General features: G+C 41.9%; 1 protein-coding gene across 1 annotated transcript; it reads right to left on the reverse strand.

Moving 5' to 3' along the window:
- Positions 1-2,729: 2,729 nt before the first annotated feature.
- On the reverse strand, positions 2,730-23,067 carry LOC308308503 (uncharacterized protein; the record flags this gene model as incomplete). Its single annotated transcript, XM_080753917.1, has 5 exons — positions 2,730-2,756; positions 4,000-4,133; positions 5,054-5,422; positions 5,848-6,846; positions 22,905-23,067. The coding sequence occupies 5 exons, from the start codon at positions 23,065-23,067 to the stop codon at positions 2,730-2,732; spliced, it is 1,692 nt and encodes a 563-aa protein (XP_080610043.1).
- Positions 23,068-25,542: the final 2,475 nt, after the last annotated feature.

Here is a 25,542-nt window from a genome sequence, read left to right on the forward strand (position 1 = left end):
AAAGTAAACTTAAATATACTAATCTTAAGTATATCTGTTGAGTATACAAAAAAGTAAACTTAAAGCATACTAGTCTTAAGTATATATCTGCCGAGTATATAAAAAGTAAACTTAAAGTATGCTTTTTCATTTTAAGTATAAACTAAGCATACTTATAGTATACTTTTATATACTGTTTTTTGGTAAGGGTAGCCTACTAGGCCTAGTTACTTCACAGTGTAAAACATGTCATACGGTAATTATTTTTGCCTTGGGCATAATGAAAGCAAGGCAGCGAAATAAGGTACATCTTTCCTTGACAATAATGAGAGGCAACAGACAACAGCATTACTGAGATTTTGTCTGAATATAATGTTTTATATTCCTATAAATATTACATTTTGGAAATATAACTAAACTGAACCATTGCATGATTGCCAATTTGCCTAGTTAGTAGTAATACTCCAATGCTTTTTAAATGTATTATTACACAATATATATTCAGCTTGGTGTAAGTGATTTTCTTTGGTTCAAATAATTTATTATTATAATAATATAACCTTTTTAACCTATAATGTTTTGTTTTAACCAAAAACCACTTACCCTACAATATAAAATGTATACTGTAAATAAAAATTGCAATTAGATATTTTCTCAAAATCATTCAGCCGCCTTAAAGACACATTTTTCTTTTTGACTAAAACTATTGACTAAAACTGGACTAAAACCTTTTGAGTTCTCGTCGACTAAAACTAGACTAAAACTATCAGGGATATAAATGACTAAAATCTGACTAAAACTAAGAAGCATTTCGTCAAAAAGACTAAGACTAAGACTAAATCTAAAATGCCCGCCAAAAACAACACTGTGCTGAAGGAATAATTAGTTACTGCTATGATAATAAATACATAGTAATGCTGGTAAATAACTATAAGGCAAATATATAAATGAATTCATGAGTGATTGAATTAATTAAAGTTAAAACATTAACATTTAGAAAATATAAATAATATATAAATAATAACTTGATCGGATCGGTGATTGATCGGTATCGGGTGATCAAACTTTTGTGATCGGTGCTCGGTGATCGGTTCCAAAAAACCTGATCGGACCATCCCTAGTTGCAACCATTATCGTTTAGCTTTTTTTTATGATAAATGATACGTAGCCTGCGAAGTTAGTTCAGGCAGGTATACTCGAGAGGGTACATTGCATTGCAGTTGTATAAGGACATTAATACACACATTATGCCTACGTCAATACGTCATTGGCCGAAGTGGCAGTCAGCTGATCATTTGCCAACTACTTAAGCCCGCCCAGTCTGTCATACTCCCTGCTGCTCTTGCCCGGACTGTTGTGCTTGTGTTTGCTTCCCACCGCCTCCCCAGCAGTAGGCTCTGCTAATTCTGTTCCCCATGAGGGGTTGTTTATATATCTATATATCTCCCTGTTCATTATGGTTAATGGTGTTCTTCTTCTTCTGTGCTGCTTGCTGCTGAGCAGGGAGAAAATGTAGCAGAGCCAAACACCAAATTAAACGTGACATTCACACTTGTATACTCAATAATAAACATTGTTCAATATATCGTGAGTTACCTGACTGAAATTTCTGTAACTAAGTTACATTCATATTTATGTAACTCGTCAAGTAACTGAGATACTTTTTGGGTAATGTTTGGCTCAAGTTACAAGAAGTTACAAAAGATTGACGATCAAATGTCCTCAACAGATCATAATTGTCTTATTTTTTAACTTTATTTTAGGAACACATATGTTTACTAAAGAAAATGTCAACCTTTTTTAAATAAAACATACAACTCTGTTGAGAGTTCGTCTGTTTGTATTGAATTTCATTGACTCATTTTCATGCCAGGTGCAATCTACGGTATATAAAGTTCCAAAAAATGAATATTGTATATAAAAAAAATAAAAAAGCATTGCAGATGCCATAGCACCCCGAATCATAGCAACTCTGACTTCAGAAGGTTGATTTCTCCATTATAAATTCTTGTTTTGAGTGGTCTCGTGTAATATTTTGAAATGTGGACATTTGATATTCATGAGCTTTATGCCATAAAAAAGAAATCACAAATCTAATTTACTGAATGTGCTGTGTATCTAGAATATATGCAAGTTTCAAAAAATAAATGAAAGTTTCAAGAAAATGTACTTTTACACAATATTCTAATTTTAGTTTTAAAGTAGTTCTAAATGTGATTTCTGAGCCCTTAACAGTTTCCATTACATAGACAGTGATCCTATTCATGTGTATGGTCATGGTTATTGTACAAATAAAACAATGCTGTTTACTACCACACTACAGCACAACGGGGGGTTTGTTGTGCCCTCTGGCTGCACATCTGAATGTGAATATTGTTGTTGTCGGGTGGAAACCTTGTATCTCCAAGTTTCAAATTTGTACGTTCTTTCGCAAAGTAAAGTTGTGTGCTTGTAGATCGGCTGCGTTCACTAGTTTGAATCATTTTTAAAATGATAAATGCAAAACAAACGGTTTTGGACATACAAGGTATTCACCCGACAACGACGATATTGAGCACTTGAATTCGCACTAAATACCTGCTACAGTAAAATAGCAGTAGATGAGAATCTGAGAGATCTCTATAACTTTGGGGTAAAATTCACTCAGGGATATGCAACATTTGATGTGCGCAAATGAAAAGCAACTCCCCAGCGGGCAATTCAAGTGAGACTAAACAAACACTCCCATTTAATGGTCATACTCCCGCCATCTACTGAGCCTTTGTGTAGGTGCAGGCCTGCTCATATGCAATAGAAACACACGGCCACTTACAAATTCACGCCCCTATTGTGACAGCCCACGCAGTTTCCGCAGCAACGTCCCACTGTATAACAAACGTACAACAAACCTTGAGGCCAAGCTTCACGCTTCTTGGGGCCCGGAAATGTTTTGGGGGCCGGAGATTTTTTGGGAACCGGACAAAGTCAGATGTTGGAGCTTAACTCCTTCCAGGAGCACCACTCAAAACTAAAGGATTAAAACAAAGAGCATTTGATATTCCAGCATCAGATTAAGATTCAACTTTATTGTCAAAGTGGGTGCAATTCTTCAAGCTCACATCATTTGTAATTTCATGAAAAGGTTAAAGAACAGAGAAAGAAAGAAACGAGTAAAACAAGTCAAGAGCTAAAACACGTTGAATGTATGAATTCAATTCCATCGACTTAAAAGTTTCCTTGAGTGATTCCTCTGATTTATTATCTACGTTTTGTCGTTGACATCATGGATAAGAATGAATGTTCATACATTTGTCACGTGGCAACTCAAATGGCTTCCTTGAAAATATAAAAAAGTATGTATTACTGCTAAACTAACAACTGCCCTATATGAATCCTTGCGGTATATCTTCAGATATGCTTCTAGAAAAGCACATTTGCAACAAACTGAAACTATGTGTATTTTCCCCTTGTATACTCATACATAATAATAATAATAACACATTTAATTTATAATGCGATTTACATTCTTACAAATCTCAAAAAACAAATACAGCATATTAAAAAAACAGCATATAGGCAACCAGTCCATTAAATAGGACCCAACTTAGCTTGACTAATGGGCCAGATAAAAACTAAGCTAAAACAGGGCAAAGACCAAAAAATAGGATCATTAAAAAAATGCTTTGTTGAAAAGGTATTTCTTGAGTCCATTTTTAAAAGCATCAGTAGACTGTGGTGCTCTCAGGTGTTAGGGGAGGGCGTTCCACAGACTTGGGGCTGTGAAGCAGAAGGCCCGGTCGCCCATGGTGCGGAGGTTGGTGTCGGGGATAAGGAGAAGGTTGGTGTTTGAAGAGCGGAGGCTTCGAGTGTCTGGTTTTTGATTTAGCAGTTCTTTGAGGTGTGTGTGTGTGTGTGTGTGGGGGGGGCATTGCCGTAGATGCACTGGTGTGTGAGGAGGGAGATCTTGTATTGAGTCCTGAAGGAGATGGGGGGCCAGTGAAGTGAACAGAGGATGGGTGTAATGTGATCATATTTTCGCACCCTCATCAGGATCCTAGCAGCGCTGTTTTGGATGTACTGGAGCCTTTGGAGGCTCTTGCTAGGCATCCCGATGAGGAGTGCGTTGCAGTAATCCAGACTGGAGGAGACAAAGGCGTGGACGAGTTTCTCAGCATCTGGCAGGGTGAGAGTGGAGCGGAGTTTGGAGATGTTCCTGAGGTGGAAAAAGGAGATCTTGCACAGATGTTTGATGTGTGCCTCTAGGTTTGAGCTGTGGGTCCATTTTCACACCCAGGTTGGTGACTGAGGATGAGAGGGGAATATTTTGACCGGAAAATGAGATGCTGATTATGGGGCATGATTTGATCTGGTGGGGAGTGCCAATTAGGATGGCTTCAGTTTTTGAACTATTGAGTTGATGGAAGTTGAGGTTCATCCACGCCTTTATAGCGTGGTTGCTTAACGCTGTTTTTTGACATTATCGAAACGAAGCGGATAAAAGCGCCAAACTTTTTTGAGGCTTCTTTAGGACCTAACAATACCTTGGGTACCAAACTTTATTTTGATGTTTACCCATATAATATCCAAGTTGGGCTCCCATCCACTTTCTATACAGGGTTAGGGTAATATCCAGAAAGAAATCTGCTTTAAGTAGGATGTGAGGGGTCTAACTAGGGGTTTGTCATGATTCTGAATCCATTGTAAGCATTTGTTTTGCACAAAAAACTTTCCTTGGGCTAGAAATGGCCCCCACAAACACCCAAAAAACTGTGAAACCATCGTTTTGTGGGGCCATTTCTAGCCCAATGAAAGTTTTTTGTGCAAAACAAATGCTTGCAATGGATTCAGAATCATGACAAACCCCTAGTTAGACCCCTCAAATCCTACTTAGAGCAGATTTCTTTTCTGGGTATTTTCCTCCTCTATAGAAAGTCGATGGGAGGCTGGGAGCCCAACTTGATATGGATATTATATGGGTAAACATCAAAATAAAGTGTGGTACCCAATGCTAAAATCCATCGTTAGGTCCTAAAGAAGCCTAAAAAAAAGTTTGGCGCTTTTATCCGCTTTGTTTCGATAATTTCGTTAAGCAAACCCACTATTATCTCCAGGCAGGTGGACAGAGTGGACAGAGTGGACGATGGAGAGGGTGATGGTGATGGTGATGATGCTGGCTGGCCTGCGGGGGAGGTGGTGGTGATGGCTGGTTTGCGGGTGGTGGCTGGTTTGCAGGGAGGCATCTCCTCCAGGCAGGTGGACAGAGTTGACGATGGAGGTGGTGATGATGCTGGCTGGTCTGCGAGGGAGGCGGTGATGCCTGGTTTGCGGGTGGACAGAGTGGACGATGGAGATGGTGATGATGCTGGCTGGTCTGCGGGGAAGTTGGTGATGGCTGGTTTGCGGGTGATGGCTGGTTTGCGGGTGATGGCTGGTTTGCGGGTGGTGGCTGGTTTGTGGGCGGTGGCTGGTTTGCGGGGAGGCGGGTCAACACATGTCTCCTCATGTGTCTTTTCAGATCACCTTTTTGACTACAGCCCTTGCCACAAATTGTACAAGTAAAGGGCTTTTCTCCTGTGTGAGTCCTCATGTGTATTTGTACTTTATTTTGATTACTAAAGCCTTTGCCACAAATGGTACAAGTAAAGGGCTTCTCACCTGTATGAGTCATCATGTGTCGTTTCAGCCCGTCCGTTCGACTAAAGGCTTTGCCACAAACTTTACAAGTAAAGGGCTTTTCCCCTGTATGAATCCTCATGTGTGATTTTAGATCAACCGCTCTACTACAGCCACTGCCACACACTGTACAAGTAAAAGGCCTTTCCCCTGTATGTGTTCTCATGTGTTGTTTTAGATTACTACTCATGCTAAAGCCTTTGCCACATATTGCACAAATAAAGGGCTTTTCCCCTGTATGAATCCTCATGTGCGATTTTAGAAGACCCTTAAGACTAAAGCCTTTGTCACAAACTGTACAAATAAAGGGCTTTTCCCCTGGAAGAGTCCTATGAATAGTTTCGACCTCGGCATCACCTTTTAGTCTACTGCTGCTTCCACAATGGTGCCTTTTTAAGACATACATTCGTCTAAATCCTTTGCCACAAACTTCACAGATAAAGGGTTTTTCCCCGGTATGAATCATTGTGTGTCTCTTCAGATGTCCCTTTGAATTAAATAATTTGCCACAATATGTACAACTAAACGGTTTCTCCCCAATGGAGGCAGTTTTCAGGTATCTAGACAGTTTGTTGCCATTTCCTTCCACATTTCCTTTCTTGTGTGATTTCAGCGAGTTTAAATCTGACTGATCTTCCCTGGTGTCCTCCCAGTCATCACCGTCTTCACTGTCTTCAGGGACATATTCTGAACCGTCTGAAGAGAGAAGCTGGTCATCACTCGTTGGCTGTGATGATCCACAGTCCTCTACATCATCTTGTGTTTTCATTTGTTCAGTTGAGGTGCCGGCAACAGGCTCTCTGTTTTCGTCATCATCCTGGACCTCGTGTTGTGGAGGCTGTTGTTCCTCCTGGACCAGGCTCCTGTCCTCATGCATTTTAGCGCTATCTCCTGTGTGTATATTCGCGTGTCTTTTTAGATGATACAATCGAATGAAGCTTTTGCCACACACTGTGCAGGTAAAAGGTTTTTCCCCTGCATGAATCATTGCGTGTCGCTTCAGATCATTCTTTTGAGTAAACTTTTTGCCACAATCTGTACAAAGAAAGCTTTTCCCCACTGTTTGACTCCTCTTGGAGGTAGTTTTCAGGTCTTGAGACGTGTCGTTGCCGTCTTCTCCCAAATTGCCGTCTTCCTCCTGGACCAGACTGGAGCTCTTCTCCTCGTGTTGTGGTTCCTCCTGGACTAGGCTGGAGCTCCTCTGCTGCCGAAAGTCTAGGGAAAAAAGATGAAAAGGAGGGGGGAAAAAAGCAACAGATTTTTTTAATGAATATTTCCTGTTTCTCATTTAGTGTGCCTGCCATGCAATGGCAAAACAGTTACTGTAATCCGCCATACTTATATAATACCGTATTGGCCCGAATTTAGGACGATATTTTATTCTAATAAACATATCCTCAAAATAGAGAGTCGTCCTATAATTGGGCCTTAGACTTTTCACCGGGGAGATACGTTATGTATCTTTCAGGACCTTTCTCTGCTCTGTCACTCACAGCCCAAGCGAGCTGTTACGGTGATTACCGTACACTGTGTACAAACTGCGCAGCGAAATTTGGACGCCGCTCAATCATTTCACGTTCCGTTTGGCAAAGTCGGATGACTTTGGCATTGAACTTACCGGGGCGCGTGCGTGTGCGTAGTCCTCGCGAACATCGGCGTGGATGACGGCCGCACATGAGATCTTTAGCGTGCAAGTTTAATCCAAACAGTAAATGAAGCCCAATGAAGCTAATGGTGGCTGCCTAGTATCCTGTGGTTCCTGTTTACAGTGGAGAGTCGCATCTGAATGACGAAACGAGCCGCTGAGCTTGATGGGAAATGTAGTGTTTTTTATTCCCCAGCAGTATGCTGTGTGGACTGTATTCTATTCTGATAGACATTATGAGGAGCTGATTTTCAGTATGAATTGGTTAATGCAATACAATACAGCAGAATGTTATCTCTGTATGAGCTTTTCTATGATGATTTTCCAATAAAAACGTTTTTCTTTATAAATAACCTAATATATAATATATAATATTTATATTTTTATTCCAAAAATGATAATTGAAAAATAGGGGTCGTCTTATAATCAGAGTCGTACTATATTCGGGCTAATACGGTAATCTTCTTCCCGCAAATTTTGGCACGTAATAACTGCCGCACGATTTACGCCACTATACATCAAAACGTGCGGCTCGGCCGGTAATGGGTTGCTATTGCTTTTCGTTCTGATCCACGTTACCATGGCGACGTAATTCACAAAAAACTACGCCCAGTAACCACAATGACTTTGAATGGGGGAAAGCAGGAAAAAACAAATACTTTGGCACCACATACTTTTGCTTGATTTAAACTTTAAAACACTCACACAACTTTGGCCTTTTTCCGGCCAATATGAATGAACTGTAATTGCTGAAGCCCCGCCCCCTCTGTCATCCTATTGGCTGAGCTTTAAACATCCATAACTCCAGTTTGCAGCATGGTACCCTCTCGAAACTCGGTGTCTGGACTTAAACGGTCAATAGGGAGTTATTACTTAAGCCCTGCACCTGTCTTCCTATTGGCTGAGCTTTAAACAGCTATAACTCCAGTTTGCAGCATGGTACTGTCTTGAAACTTGGGGCCCTATTATGATCCAGGTCTTATGCCTTATGCCTGAACTTCTTTACCTTGTTTTCACTATTTTGAAAAACATTTTTAAATACTTCAAATGCTGATCTACATCTGCACGTTGTGAACTTGCAGATCAGCTATTTGAAATATTTAAAAAACAAAAACAAAACAGTAAAAAAGGCAAATAAGTTAAGGCATAAGGCATAAGACCTGGATCATAATAGGGCCCTTGGTGTGTGTACTTAAGACGGCCAATAGGTACGAGCTGTAATTGCTAACCCTGGCCCCTCTGTCTTTCTATTGGCTGAGCTTTAACGAATTGGCCTGCAAACACTTTTGCATGCACTGGGGTGCCTGCCGCGACCACAGTTTTAGCAACGGTGGGGGCGCAGGAGTGTGCGGAACACGGCGATGATGGAGAGGTTATATAGCTTTATGTATTGAGAGGCACTCTTGCTGATTTCGTAAGAGACTCGTTGCCAATTGCAAGATATTTAAAAGTAATTTGGGGCTGATAACCTCTTCTTCCCACCTCTAGACTAAGGATTTATATTGTCTGTGTTATTGTTTACAACCACAATTATTCATGTGTGGAAAGATCGCGGTTCTAGTTTTACTAGTAGGTTAGTGTAGGCTTAGAAGCCTTTTCAGAAGTTAATTCTCATCATAATTATCCTCATCTAATCTTTCGCTAATTCGCCAGGCTTTAAGAACTAGCAGGCTTTTCAGAAGTTAATTGAATGTTTCCCATTTAATGATTTCCTTTATCGTCACCTTGCGCTAATACACACAACTGTTTTCGCCAGGTTTTAAGGTCTTATTTTAGTTGTTTCTCATAAGCTCGCCACCCTCCTTGCCCATCGGCCCCCCATCGTTGCGCTCAGGTCCACCGGGAAAACTGCGGTCGCGTGCCTGCCCGTCTAGACTGGGCTAAAAGTGCACATTCACTGTCATCCTTGCATGCCTGTGTGATGCACAAAGTATTGGGACTGAGGTACTCACCTAATACGCTGCTACAAGCAGAACACACAGATCTGATCACTACAACAAGTCAGCAGGTTTCTGCAGGACTAGCCTACTTTGTGGATGAGTCTTGTTCAACGAGAAGCGAGCACTGCACACACAGGAGTGCAACCGGTTGTTTTCTTTTTTTTCTTTTTTTTCTGGACTGGAATGGCTGTGTTTCAGCGAGCATAAAGCGAGTAGTATACATTCAAGCTTTAGATGCACACAATCCTGCCAGCAGAGTGAAGCCTGTAAATCCTCAAATAATATCCTGTACTCAATTAAAAACCTAGCCCCATTAGGTTTGTCAATGAAAAAGCCATTAAAGGACAACTCCGCCCTAAATCACTTCTAGGCTCATCTTCCTACTTATATTGATCCAAAATTACTGTCCATGGGATCTATTAGGCAGAAATGCGCCTGTTGTCCAATTTCCCCAGCAGAACCCAGCAGCTCTCATAGCATGGAGTGGAGCCTATAAGCCTATCGCTTTTACACTATTTGTTGTGGTCAAAAGTGATTTCTTTTTTCATGAATGTGTTACTATTTGTCATTACAAACACATCCATGCCTTGGTTGTCCCACACAAGCCACCAAAATCTCATAAATCATGTTTTGGGGTGAGCATTAGGCACAACTGCCAATCAAAGTGACTCACAGGGCATCTTTTCCGGGACCGGGTAAAACACATAAAAGCATAACATCTGTTTAGCAGAGTGTGATGGCTTTTGTGGGACAACGATGACATGGGTGTGTTTGTAATGACAACTAGTAACACATCCATGAAAAATAAAAACACTTTTGACCACAACAAATATTGTAAAAGCGATAGGCTTATATGCGCCACTCTTTGCTATGAGAGCTGCTGGGTTCTGCTGGGAAAACTTGACACCAGGGGCATTTCTGCCTAACAGACCCCATGGACAGTAATTTTGGATCAATATAAGTAGGAAAATGAGCCCAGAAGTGATTTAGGGCGGAGTTGTCCTTTAAAAGCCAGGGTTCAAATATTAGCCTCTAAAGGGCGATGTTCACTATGATAGCGGTCCTGACTCCTGACCTGCAAGTGACCTCAAAGTACTTCTGTGTGCACTGTATGACAGCAACAACACAGAGAATAGATGATTAGCTGCTAGGAGATGTAGCCACAATGTTCAGATAGATTACAGGGGTCCAGGGACCCCGCGGACCCCCTGTGGACCGTCGCGGACTGTCGCAGACCCTCGGATTTAATGCGTGACAAACACAACCCCGTGAGTGATTGAGGCAATAGGACGATACATTTTCATGTCCCCCTCCTCCCATCTCCCTTCTGTCTGTCTGTCGTTATGCTTTGCAATTGCACAGTTGTGACTTGTAGTCATTAGAATGTGTTCTGAGGGCAGCATTAAGTCACATCTGTTTAATTTGCACTGTTCATTTGTTTTCATGTAAGCCTAAGCTGCAATAAGGTTGCATCTTTTTTTTATTTAAAGCTGGAAAATGACCAGTGTCCACCGTAACTGCACTGTTAATTTCATACAGTACTTGGTTTCAATAAATGAACCCAGTACATTTTACTGGGTTCAAACTGACACAAAATGTTGATTTATTCATTCTGATATTTTTGAAAAATAGGAATATAGGCCTTCCTTCTTATACAAGCCACTTTCAATAAAAGCCTGGTGCCCGCTACTCTTGAGACAAATAAAAGCCCGGGTTTCTGTAAGAGGATTTACGGTATTTGATTTTTTTTTTTTTTTTATACCATCCATCCATCCATCCATCTTCAACCGCTTTTCCGGAATCGGGTCGCGGGGGTAACAGTTCCAACTGAGATACCATGTGACCAGGGGAGTCATGTTTTCCTATGCGGCCGCAACTTCCGGAATGTCTAAAAAAACATGGGACCGGCTGACCTAATGAGCGATATAAAGTCTTTATTTCATCCCAGTGCTTTGGTTTTCTTCCACGATAAAGAAGTAAAACGATTATAGATCAGCAGAAACCGACGGGTTTCTGCTGAGAATGTTCACCAAAGGTAAGAAGTGATCGCTAATGGCGGATCGTCCACCCAGCCGGAAGATTCTAGCATGCGACCAGTAGGAACCCCATCTCAGAGCTGCGTAGCAGTGGAGTGAGGGGTTCCGAAAGGAGCTAGATATGCAGCTCGTTTTGTGTTGATGGCACGGGCACTCACGACAGGCTTGAAAAAAAGAAAAGACCCTCGTATCGATCGGTTCGACATCGGTTCATGTATCGTTGCATGTTTAATATATATATATATATATATATATATATATATATATATATATATATATAAAAAACCTAACCCTAATCCTAACCTTAGTAAAACTATGCCTAAACCTAACCTCAGTAAAACTATCCCTAATCCTAACCTCAGTAAAACTATGCCAAAACCTAACTCTAACCTCAGTAAAGCTATGCCTAAACCTAATCCTAACCCTAACCTCAGTAAAACTATTCCTAAATCTATAACCCTGTAGGACTAATTATGGGTAGTTCCCCGAAGGAGGCACCGCTTGCTCCACCTTGTGCCCAAAAACGAGCGCTCCTGGTCTCAATCTTACTGAATCTCAAAACAACTGTGACAGTCTAGTATCTCCCTCGATCCATTGGGATATCCCTTTGGTCTACTGGTTAAGATGTTGGACTTTCACACGGGAGACCCGGGTTCGCATCCCAGCCAGGCGTTACAATGGTGCCGTGGGGGGTGGGTGTAGCAGAGTGATTCACAGCCTCAGCCTGATATTATTGATGATCTCAATTTGGGAACATGCCCAACTTGACATCATCAATAATATTAGCTAATCGGTCATAACCACTTTAAGAGATTCTGGGCAGGCAGACAGACAGCTGGGCTTGGGCCCTCACCAGTTAAGCTCCATTCACACTGAGTAGACAGAGCACTCAACTAGTCTGTCAAAGTCAAATGGATGGCAGTGTCCACAAGTAGTTGAATTTACTAATTTACTAAAGACCTTGTTAATGACTCTGGACTACTCTACATAATACACAATCTTCTTCTGTTAAGCAGCGATCCACCCTCCCCCAAACTCGATCCACCCTCCCCAAACTAGCAATGTTTTGTTTACAAAATGGTAGTTTGTCTTCTTGTCTTAGCTAGGCTGTACTGTCATTATACTAATCACTGCAATTCCTTTGTAGGTTAACGATGAAGGAGCTACACAACGGCACCTTGAAGGGAATCCGAAAATACTCATGTTGCAATTAACTCTCAAATATCTGGAACGCGCCCGAGTCGCGTTAGATTTTAACCACTTTAACCACTATTGTATGCTTTAACCTTAGAAAAATAGCAGATATACAAGCTCACAGCGCTGCGAGCTTGTAGATCTGCTATTTTTGAAAAATCGTGAAAATGTGTGCAAGTCTATGAATATCTTTGACCCGATCTTTGACCCGACTTCTAAATCCTTCTTCTAAATCAGTGGTTCTCAAACTTTTTCATGTCAAGGACCCCCAAAATTACAGGTATTTAGCCACGGACCCCCATCTCAAAAATATGTTGTCCCAGGGACCCCCCAGAAGCAAATATTTGATTTACAAATGTTCGCTTTTAAATAGATATATTCAAAGACTTGCAAAAAAAATCATGATTTTTCAAAAATAGCAGATCTACAAGCTCGCAGCGCGGCACTCGGTGCCGCGCTGTGAGCTTGTATATCTGCTATTTTTCAATGGTTAAAGTAGTCAATACTCCTAGGCCTAAATGGGTTAATCTTCTCTCATTCCTTACACAACCAGGGCCAGGAAAAGACCACCACCGCATCGTATCAACAGCAGCAACACCAGCACCATGTTCAGCAATTATTATAACTATATAAGTCATCAATATATATAATTGTAGAATCTTTGCAGAAGCTCTAAAATCAGAGCTACTTACATTAGGCAAGGAACTGACAAGGTAATACATCAACTGCATAGAAAAAATGATCCAGGATCATAGGTAACCGTCACTGCTTCTCACCTTGTTACTTAGACTCGTAAACCACAAACTTATGCTACATTATAGATTTGGCCAAAAACAGCAAATATAGATGTTAGAAATGTTGTGATTTGCTGTGGAAAGTCTGGTGTTATTGCATCTAATTCCTGTATTCTATCACATTCTGTGTGTATTGACAATACATAAATCACTTGGGATTAAAAAAAAATGCTCTATTACTTCTACATTGTTGCCTTATTCTTGAACATGTATGCATAGATTCAATATATATATTTATTGCAGAACTGTCTGAAGGTATCTGAATAGCTATAGGCCTACAGTGAATGGTAAAAAGAATACGTGAGTTTCATTTATTTATTAAGTGTCCATGTTGATAATGACCTGCAGAGATAGTCCTACTTTTTACAAGCAATAGATAATGAACCACAAAACCTGGTCTATGTTAGGTGTGAGTGTTTAGATATATTTGGGATGTCTCCATTTAATCTGAATCCATTTGTATAGGGCTCGCAACTCACTTTCAGTAGTTCCAAAATGTATTTGAGACGACAAGCAGCATACACATAAATGTTTCGACCGTACTTGGACTATATATATATATATATATATATACATATTAACCAAAAACTAAAAAGTCGACAAGTCGACTCAGTCAAATTCATTACACAAGTCGACTCCCACCAGGGAAAGTCGAAAGTTGAAAAAAAGAAAAGAAAAGAAAAAAGAAAAATATCGTTTACACCAACTTTATCCTGTTGGATCCAACCTTAAAAAGGAATTAGGATTATTATTATTCAATGATGCTGGTTGCAGTGGAATCTATAATATTAACAACAAAACAAAAGCCTTATTAAGGGAGAAAGGATCGCTTTAGGTATTCTATGAAGTCCAGGGGTACATAATCTTTGGGTTATGTCCCCGGTCATGTGATGACGTCGAGTTCAACTCAACTTTTTACTGAGTCGAGTCGACTTAATGTCCTAATATTTATACACAGCTATGATAGTCTTGATCCGGGAGCTAATAAAGGCTAATAAACCCCAATGGTCAATGGCCAGTGGGTCGGTGCCTGTGGGAGGTCGGTCACTAATGCAATAGGCTACTTAAAGGAGCAAGAAACCCCGCCTCTTTATTTGTTTTATCAGAATTCAGATTATGAAAAGAAATCTCAAATGTAGGCATGGTTATGTGTTGTTGTGGGGGAGGGGGCGGAGTTGGGCGTGCACATCATTATTATACTCTAGCCAGTGCCACAAGGAAGCCGTCCACACTTGCTGTCTGAAACAAAAGATAAAACAAGCCATTGCAGGTGTAAAAATGATAAAGATTCCGCAACTCCATTTTATATTTACCGGTAAAAATGTACAAGTCTTTTACAAACAAGCTGTCTGAGCTTTTATCCATGGTTTAACTTTCTCCAGCCGTGCTCTATGTGGACTGTTTATCGCACGTCAAGCTGTCTTATCCGCAGGGACAACCGGAGAAATGGACGCTGGTAGCAATGCCGGCTATTTTCTGACTGTGCGTTAGTGTGTGTGTGTGGTGGTGACAATGTGCACACACACACAACGTTAACGGAAAATAGCCGATCTACAAGCTCACAACACGTCATGGAAGCAACGCGCTGTGAGCTTGCACCGGTAGATCAGCTATTTTTCTAACAGCCCCACAGTCGGAGACAGCAGCAGCAGCTTCCAGCAGCATAACAGTGTTCTCTCAAGGGCCACAGCATGTAAACACGGTCGTGATTCGGCTCGGAACGAGTCAACGACCATTGAAAATAATAAAACAGACGTTAATATTAATTAACTAATGGAATGCAGCTAGCAAATATGGAATGAGTGGTGCCAAATATTTATTTTCTACCCAGAAACCAGAAGCACACAGAAATAGCTACAGAAAGAGGAGAAAGCTCTGAATCCACAAGCCTATAGGCAAACTGAACGATATCATTGCTCCCCCTATCACAAGTGACTCATTGATATAATATATACAGTATTTATAGAAAAAGTGATTTTGTGTTTCATATCCCTTTAAAGCTGTGATGATATGCAAAAACAAGGTCAATCAGGCTCTAATATTGTAGATGACATCACACAGTGCCTCTACTGTAGTAACTGTACTCTACTGTCTGTCGCCCTGAGGGGGCGGAGTTTAACATGCATTTTATTGTGAATCAACCACAGAGAGCTAACGCAGTGCAAATGCTAATTGTTATAACAAACATTAAAACTCGCAGTTGCAGCTCTAAGAATAATAAAGAATCCGCAACTTTATGGCATATTTACAGCTACAAATGTACACGTTTTCACCAAACAAGCCGTCAATGCTTTCTGCTCCCATGCTCTGGACATCTTTCTCTTTGCAGCTGTGTCCCGACTGTCTAACCGGTCTAAGCCACTGGTTCTCAAATAGAACGCAGGGGTACGCAGAGTTACTACATGGAGTACTTGAGAGAAAATGGAAAGTGGAAACTTTTATGTTTTTAAGTTGCTACTGTTTATGCTTATTTTTATTGCGACCGTAGGTCGCATTTACTACCAAAACCTCCACAGGCTGTCCGTGAGTGAGTCAGTCCGTCAGTCACACAGGCTGTCCGTGAGTGAGTCAGTCCGTCAGTCACACGTCACACTCTTGCCCTGCTCATATCTCCGCAACCGTTGCCCCGATCCATGCCAAATTTTGCACACACACTCCTTACCTGCCAAACTACAACCTCCAAGGACCCCCGGAGCTCGGACCCCCAGATGTAAAAAATGACCAAATGTGCTAAACTGACCAAATGACCACCCCAACGGGGCTGCTCACGGGGAATTCCCGGGGACCACCGACTCCTGGTGCTCCAGAACGGATGCAAAAGTGGTGGCGCCCCCAGTGGAGGACCCCCTGGCCTACACTGCAGCTCACATAAAATGCCGTAACTCCGGCTAGGAGCGACCGGGACAGCCGGGGCCGGTACCTATTCGTCCGCCTTGGCGGCGCGGAGACCCCACCCCTCATTTCTCACATGGCCCTCTTCTAGCGCCACCATGAGGCCGATTCTTGCACAACACATTTTTGGACACTGCTCATACAATTTTTGCCCTAAAATCACGCAAATCGGTACACAGTATGTCTACACTCATCCCATCAACATGAATCTCTCCCATATAGCGCCACCTCCAGGCCGATTTTTAAAAACACATTTTTGGACACTGCTCCTACAGATTTTGCCCTAAAATCACGAAAATCACTACACAGTATGTCTACACTCATGTCATCAACATGGATCAGGAAGATTTTGGCAAAACAAATTTTTGCCCTATTTGTGGAGATAAGTGACCTACGGTCGCTTATCTCCCGATTAGGGAGTCTTACTGGTTTTATTATATTCAGACGGCTAACCATGCTTCCTAAAGAAATGTTGTCTCAGTGACACTTCCTGGGGCCACAATCGGCCTCCAAAACTATTATTGCGACCGTAGGTCGCATTTACTACCAAAACCTCCACGGGCTGTCCGTGAGTGAGTCAGTCCGTCAGTCACACGTCACACTTTTGTCCTGCTCATATCTCCACAACCGTTGCCCCCATCCATGCCAAATTTTGCACACACACTCCTTACCCCACCCGTTCACTTAGATCAGCCAACACAGGGATGCTGACAGAACCCTCGCTAAAAACTCCAGGGCAAAAATCCACTCGTCCGAGACAGTTTGCCCTCCTGGCCCCAAAGTTGTGGAATAAACTCCCTGTCGCACTTAGAACAACGGACTCACTCGCTAGCTTTCGCCGTGGACTGAAGACTCACCTTTTCAGACTCCACCTAAACCCTTAGCACTACAGAAAAAAATCAATGACCACACATGAAGCTAGTTAGCATTTTTTTTTTTTTTTTTTTTTTTAGGTTTTTAGAACTTTGATTATATTGTGTTTTTTCTAGATAGATATCCATTTGCATTTGTTATATTGTTGATGATGTACTGACATATTATCTTGTTTATTATTGTGATGTTATCTGCTTATTGTAAGTCGCTTTGGATTAAAAGCGTCTGCTAAATGCCTAAACTGTAAACTGTAAACTGTACCTGCCAAACTACAACCTCCAAGGACCCCCGGAGCTCCAGGGACCCCCAGGTCCCTGGGGAACCCCCAGGTGTAAAAAATGACCACATGTGCAAAAATGACCAAATGACCACCCCAACGGGGCTGCTCACGGGGAATTCCTGGGGACCACCCACTCCTGCTGCTCCAGAACGGATGCAAAAGTGGTGGCGCCCCCAGTGGAGGACCCCCTCCACTGCAGCTCACATAAAATGCCGTAACTCGGGCTAGGAGCATCCGGGAGAGCCGGGCCCGGTACCTATTCGTCCGCCAAGGCAACGCGGAGACCCCACCCCTCATTTCTCACATGCCCCTCTTCTAGCGCCACCTTCAGGCCGATTTTTAAAACACATTTTTGGACACTGCTCCTACAGATTTTGCCCTAAAATCACGAAACTCACTACACACTATGTCTACACTCATGTCATCAACATGGATCAGGAAGATTTTGGAAAAACACATTTTTGCCCTATTTGTGGAGATAAGCGACCGTTAGGGAGTCTTACTGGTTTTTATCTGTGAGAAGTTCTGTCATTGGTCGATAGACTTTTATGTCAGTATTTTCTAGTGAAAATGTTGTTGATTAAAGGGGGTAGCCTACTTGGATTCACAATCAGAAAAAGGGGGTACTGAAGCCCAAAATGTTTAGCTCCTTTTCCACTGCAAGGTGAACCAGAACTTTCAGGAACCTGAAGCTATTTTATTTTTTTGGTTCTGGTTTTGTTTACAATTGCGTACGCCCCGGTTCCAGACAAGGTTCCTGGAACCATTTTTTGCTACTCTTTTTTTGGGACCTTCCCGGTTAGTTCTGGTTATATAGAAACGTTAAGCAGAACTTGGTCCCGGAACCTCACAGGTTCTTGAAAGTTCTTGGTTCTGGAAAGTTCTGGTTCTAGTTCTGGGTTGTCGCTACAGTGGAAATGGGGCTGTTGAGAACCACTGGTCTAAGCAACCGGAGTGACCGTGGTCGTGGAGCAGCTGTTCACTGTTCAGTGCTTCTCCTCCTCTCCCCCAAAACTAACGTGTGTTCAACAAACAAACTTGTTCTTCTGCTATACAACCAAAATGTGGAACACCCTACCGAAGGCCTAAAAGGAGTGTGTTTCCCTAGCTTCCTTTAAAATCGCCCTGAAAAACCACTTACAGGCGGCAGTCATTCGCAACTGGCAATAACAAACCTAGCCCAGCCTCCCCTGACCCTTCTTTGTATTTACCTACTGTATATATTTTTTGCACTGTTTATTTTATTTTTATTATTATTTTTTACTATATCTACTGCATAGTGCTGTGTTCTATCCGTCTGTCATTCAATGTTATATGAGATACTTCAATGGTTTCCTGGAAATAAGCTTAGTCTTTTCTAACTGTACCGTCATGAAACGGTACCTTTTTCTATGCAAACTTCTAATCAATCAGTGTGTGTGCGTGCGTGCGTGCGTGCGTTAGAGCTGGGATACCCGACCGAAAACCTGTGGGGCCCGACAAGCCCGACGGGTTTGGGCCGGACGCATTTTCATAATTAATTGTCGTACGTCGATTCGGGTCGGACATAATCGTTGATATAGCCTCTGCCTACCTATGACATGCATCATGCACTCTCTCTGATTCTGCACGCAGCGTACAACTCCGCACTTTGTGTGTGCTGCTCGCGCTAAACACTGCTGCAGCAACGGAGACATAACTGAGCAAGGAGAAAAGTCCCTCGCTGGGGTAAATGCGTTGCTGTGATTCGATTGGAAGTGGCGTGCCCCTGAATGGAACTCCTAGCTTGTGTTTAAGTACTGTCCCTTGCATTGGATGTTTATTTTTCGGCGCTGTTGTGTGCAGTCGCAGTGCACTGTGCCAGCCTCGTCCGTCCGTCCGTCCGTCCGTCCATTCAACACACATCACATCACTCAAGTAAATCCTGGCTTTTAGACTTCTTCATCGTGGCGTGTTCCGTGACAAAAGTGGTCTACGAGCTCACAACGCCTCGCCTCCGCGACGCGTTGTGAGCTTGTAGATCTGCAATTTTTCAGGCGCAGAAACTTGCAGAATGAATGAGTGTGCAGCGTCAGACGTCCAGCGCAGCGCAGCGCACGTTATTATTTGTATTAATTAATAATCAACGTAGCCTACAATTGAAACACTTTCAAAAGCCACAGTGTGGCTTAATATTCACATTAAGGGTAACAAGCAGGCACGCTGCATGCACTGCACATTATTAGAACAAGTTTGCTAGTGAGTGTAAATCAGTGGCTTCCTCAAAGAAAAAGAAACTAGGCGAAATAGCGTTGGAAACATAAGGTTCGGGCCTCTGCGCGGGTCGGACGCATATTAATGATTAATGCTCGGACGTCGATTCGGGTAGGACAAAAAACTGTCGGACACGGGTTCGGAACGGACAGAAAAAATTGTCCCGATCCCAGCTCTAGCTTGCGTGCGTGCGCGTGCGTGCGTGTGTGTGTGCGTGCATGTGTGCGTGGTGACAGAAAATGATATAATGATATTGGAGCACTGATATATTATTGATTTCAGCTGTTACAATTCCAAATATGGAAAAATGACCAGCTTTAATTACTTCAGTCAACACACTTATATTACTAGCTTAAAGTTATACCATGTAACTTTTTTTATAAAACAAATCTTAAAATTGTCCTAACTGTTAACTCATACAGTGCCAGGCGACTTTTAGAGCAACTTTCTCACTATGGGCTTCCCTGCCAAGCGACTTTGGGCGACTTTTACTTAGAAAAAAAACAAAAAAAAAATGTTTTAAAAAAAAAAATTTTTTTCAAAAAGATTTTTTGGACCCCAAAAAATGTAGTAGGCATGATAGAAATCGCGAAATTGCATGTTTAACCCCCATAGCAACCCCATCTATCAAACATGGCAGCCATCTTTGTTTACATTATAGGAAAACATAATGGCTATTATCTCAAGAATGCCTGAACGGATTTCCAATCTTTTTTTTTGTTTGAAAGCTGTGAACAGCCTGCACAAACATGGTGCATGATCTGTGCATGGGTGTGCATGATCTGTGCACTACAAATTACATGGAAGTCTATGGAGAGGGCTGGCACTAATGCCACTCGAGGGCATTTTTAATTGGCAGTAAGTCAGTTAAATCGCTAAAGTTTTAGAACCCCCACTCCGTTAATTTCAGCTTCTAAAGCCTTCTCTTTATATGTTTTCTATGAGCCGTGAGGGGGGGAGAATTTCGCGGCAAAATGACATCATCTGCATCATGTGTATACGTTGGCCAATCATATCGCAGATCATAAACACATGGTACACTACCGGCCAATCACAGGCGCATCTTGCTGACTTCTCAGGATAATACTCGGGTGAAGGAGTCCGTTTCTCCGGAATGCCTGAACGCACAGGAACCAGGGACCCCTCTAAAGATAGATCTCGGCGAGGTGGAGGCAGACGCGGGGGTGTGAGGCCCGGTCCGAAAAACGGCCGAAAGACGCGGACGCGACCGCGGTTTGCTATACAGCTCTGACCACTAGTTGAGCAACTTACACAGTATAGCTTTAATGACTAGTATTAAAATGTTATTTTATTTGTTAATGTCTAATGTATTTATATTTAAGTTCATAAAGTTAATATAAGAACATATAAATGCATTTGAAATTTTAACAAATAATAAATAAAAGAAAACGTTACTTTTCAGGATTCTATTTAAAAAAATGCAGATTTACAAGCAAAATGTGTCGCATTCCTTAACGTTTTGAGCTTGTAAATCGGCTATTTTTGCTATGTATATGCATTGTGGCCCTCTGGAGTGACTATGAAAATGTAGTGGCCCTCTCTATCATCAAAGTTGCCCACCCCTGACATACTGTAACAGTGATATTTTTCACATCTGTAATAGTAATAGATTCAAGGCAGGCAGACAGACAACTGTCAATCTGAGCTGGGGCCCTCACCAGTTAAAGGGATGTTTCACTATAAAAAAATATTGGTGAGTTTGACGTTGTTTAATACAATCAGATAGCAAAAGAAATGATGCATTGAATCTCTATGGGAGGTATTGCAACCCTAGATTAATCAGATAAAAAAAAACATCTGTGTTGCAATTTGCGGCTACCCCTGTGCTGCGCATACGTGACAGACATTAACTGTACAGTAGTGCAGGGGTCTTCAACAGGGGGTCCGGGACCCCTAAGGGGTCCTCAGAGTTACTACAGGGGGTCCTCCAAATCTTTGTGTGAAAGAAACTTTTTTTTCTCCTTTTTTATATTAACCACTTGAACCCTAGCGTCCATATTCTGAGAACTTTCGCCAAAAATAGCAGATCTACAAGCTCACAACTGCGAGTAGATCGTAGATCGGCTATTTTCAGCAAAGAGCTTTGGTGTAGAGGGGAAAAAGAGCAGACTAAGTACAGAGTGAAAGGTCAAGTTTATTAAGCATTGACGGTAGGGCTGTCACAATTATTACATAATCGTCTAATCATTATTATTTGACATTATCGCAATTATTTTGTCATAATCGTCATACTCGTGAATGTTGAAAAATGTCCAAAATAGTGGAAATAGCAGATCTACAAGCTCACAACGCGGTGCATCGCACGCGTTGTGAGCTTGTAGATCGGCTATTTCCACTATCAAAGTTATTTTTTAAGTAGTAAGTTGTCAAATATGTCAGTAATTTCTTTGTATATTTAGGTTATGTGTCATATCTACCATGTACAACTTCAAAGCCTAAAAGCCAAACAGAAATGTAATTATCAACGACAAAAACACAATGAAATCGTTAATCGCCGATTATTTGAGTGACAATTAATCGTCATGTAAAATGTCATATCGTGATGACAGCCCTAATTGACGGTTCAAGTGGTTAAATATCTGAAAACACAAATTGACATGAATCCAAAATACACTGATGATTGTGCTGTCAAACAATGAAACTATATGGAATCTATGAATAGGTTGTGGGGGTCCCTGACTCCCTGCTTCATCTCCCTCTCAACTAAGGGGTCCTTGGCCTGAAAACGTTGAAGACCCCTGCAGTAGTGTGTAGTGTGGTGTTGTGCTAACCCTGCCTGAATACATGACGGCCATATAAACATGACCGTCATGTTTCCAACTCAACCTGGCTTCTCGTGAGGTAGACAAAGAGCAACGGTTTGAGCTACAAACGTCAGATTTCAAAAACAAAGTGCTTCCCCAAGTCTCATTTCGGTCAGAAATTATGCCGTTCAACCAGAATTACATCCCGCTCCCGGATTGTTTCATAAAAAGCATTTTTATCCTGTTTTCCATTGTATGTCCTGGTTTTCCCCCTCTAGTGGAGAGTCGCGTCATCTCAGCCAAGAATACAATGGAAAGCAGAAATCTGTTGGATAAAAAAGATTTTTATTAAACAATCCTGGAGCGGCATGTAATTCTGGTTGAACGGCATCATTTCTGACCGAAATGAGACTTGGGGAAGCACTTTGTTTTTGAAATCTGACGTTTGTCGCTCAAACCGTTGCTCTATGAAAACGTCACGAGAAGCCAGGTTGAGGTGGAAACATGACGGTCATGTACTGTATATGGCCGTCATGTATTCAGGGCTAGGTCGTGCATGTAACAGACATACAGTGTGTAGGCCTGCTGTACTAGTGTGATGGTGTGCATGTAACAGACATACCTGCAGTGTTGTGCAGTTTCTCCATCTCTCTCTGGAAGAGGCTGCACATGAACTTTGCGGCCGAACTGAGGCGCTCCAACACGAACACTCGGAGCCAAAAAACATCACCGCTCCCCGTGCGTTTCTCCAAAACACACAATATCTCCTCTCCCACCGCCGTCATGTGTCCATTTATCTTCAGCCGTACAGACTCCATTTGACGCGTTTTGCCTCGTTTAAGAGGCGATTTACCTCCTTTGAGAGGCGTTTTGCCTCCTTTAAGAGACGTTTTGCCGTCTTTAGAAGACATTTTGCCTCCTTTGTGAGCTATTTTACCTTCAGGAGAAACCTCAGCTATGTTTTTTTTCCTTCTTCTTTTGGCGAATATAACACTTCCGGTGGTCTTCAGAATAAGAGTATCCCTGAGGCAATTGAAAAACGTTGAAAACGATAAATTTTGCCATAATATGCACATAAAAAACATAGATTAAGCATTTAAACGAACATACAAAAAACATGTTTTAATTAAAAAAAAGGATAAATGGAAAAATGATGTTCACTGGAGTGCGCGCATATATAGGCTATAGCCTATTGATTGTGACTTGTGAGGACTGGGCGTGGCCTTGCAAAAATCGTCCACTTCCGCCCGCCATGTTCATTGCTAGCCTATCTTTCTTGTGAGACTCTTGGATAAAAGGAAGCGATGACCGGAGAACAGCAATGACAGTTCGCTGGTTGTAGACAAGATGGATTGGTCAATGCAAGTGTACTCTATTACAAGTCGAAGTCCAGTATAGTCCGGTTCACTATGTTAAGAGATGTTTATTCGTTCAAAATTTGTGGGGATTTGTAAAACTATACATTTTTGGAATCTTCAGAGCATGGGGAATCCAAAAATCTTTGTTTGCATTTGCACAGACAACTGTAAAGCCGCCATATTGGACGTTCAAAATGGCCGACATAAAATACATAATTTGTGCTATCTTGGCTTCTAGACAACCTAGAAGCTTAATTAAACATGCCAATCCTATGTTTTCTGGGTCAAGGAATCAAATGAGTAAATGATGGGTGTAAAATATTCCGGACCCCCACCCCCTTTCTGGAGGTTATCTATTTTGGGACCTCCCAGAACAGTACGCCAGCCAGTTAATGTCCAATTTTCATAATATTAGTGTTGTTTTGTAGGTTTTAAAACACCCTGAGTTCATTTATTACACTTTTAAAGCAGCCAGAATAACCTTTCTGACTTTTGGTTGGGGTCTTTCCTCACCGGGGACCCCCCAGACAGACCCCTGAGCCTATCTCAGTAATCGCTCTGCTCCTGCTCCAGAACAATGTTAAATTATATCATAATTGAAACATAAAAGTTGTTGTAGCTGGGCTCTGGAAACAGAAATGAGTAGTAGCACATAACAGGGGTCTTCCACAGGGGGTCCGGGACCCCTGGGGGGTCCTCATAGGTACTACAGGGGGTCCGCCAAATTTTTATGGGATCTTTTTTTTTTTTTTGAAACTTTGAATGTTTTTAGGTATCCTGGGTTATGTATTGTACTTTGCAGGGATTGCAATGATTAAGGTATTGCAACTTCTTACTTACTTCTGGGCGTGCAGAACAATGTGTCTATTTATTGCACTGCACTACCCACTAGGGTTACCAACCGTCCCGTAAAATACGGGATCGTCCCTTTTTTGGAAACTAAAAGACGCGTCCCGTATTGAACTGAAACGGGACGCTCTTTGTCCCGTATTTGAAGGTTGGGGGATAAATATGAATGACGGGATGATTTAATTGAGAAATGACAGCGATTCTGCCTGTCAGAGAGCTTCCACTCTGCTCTCCTCTGAGTCAAGTGCTGCATCCCATTGCTGAGTGAGGCGCTGCGCTGTTTGTAAGCAGCCCATTGGCTTATTAACACAGTGTTGCTAAGACACAGGCTCCGCCGCTCCGCTGCCTACACAATCCGTTCCCATGGGCTGTAGGTACAATCCACAGTTGCCTGCGCGAAAGTGCGAGCGATACCGAGTTGAATGTCTTTAAAAAAGAAAACGCGTGACAGAAGATTGTGTACAAACAGATTAGACATGAATCCATGATAGGTGATAGCCTAAACAACAAAGTGAAAAAGCAAGCAGAAAATAAGCCATGGATATATTGGTATTCCTGGGAGCACTACAGTATTTCTTGTCTGCCAACTACTAAAGCGACCCCAGACTGGCTGGTATGTGAAATAACATAAGCATGCGTTGATTTTGTTTTTAAAACCTAATGGTTATTACTGTATGCCAATATGATTAAACTATTGTTGGGTAACCAAAGAGTGGGCACATGAGAACCAGGTAGACCTGTTTTGGAAGAAAAAATAAAATAAAAAATACACTACATGATTTTAAGGTAATAGGACATGGCCCAAAGACACCCGAAATGATATTGTGAAAGGAAAAATATGATTTAATATAGGAAAATGCCCGTTTTAGCCAACTTTATAACCGAAAATATCTGATTTTTCGGCGGCGGCTTTGCCGCCGCACCTTTCCTCAGAAATATAATGAGGTGTCCCGTATTTGAAACTCTCGGAGTTGGCAACCCTACTACCCACTGACAACACAACACCCCAAAACCCTCACCCTATCCAAGAGCCCATGGTCAATTATGCCCAAA

The sequence above is a fragment of the Nannobrachium achirus genome (genome assembly GCF_963921795.1).
Source record: "Nannobrachium achirus genome assembly, chromosome: 2".
Classification (NCBI taxonomy): domain Eukaryota; kingdom Metazoa; phylum Chordata; class Actinopteri; order Myctophiformes; family Myctophidae; genus Nannobrachium; species Nannobrachium achirus.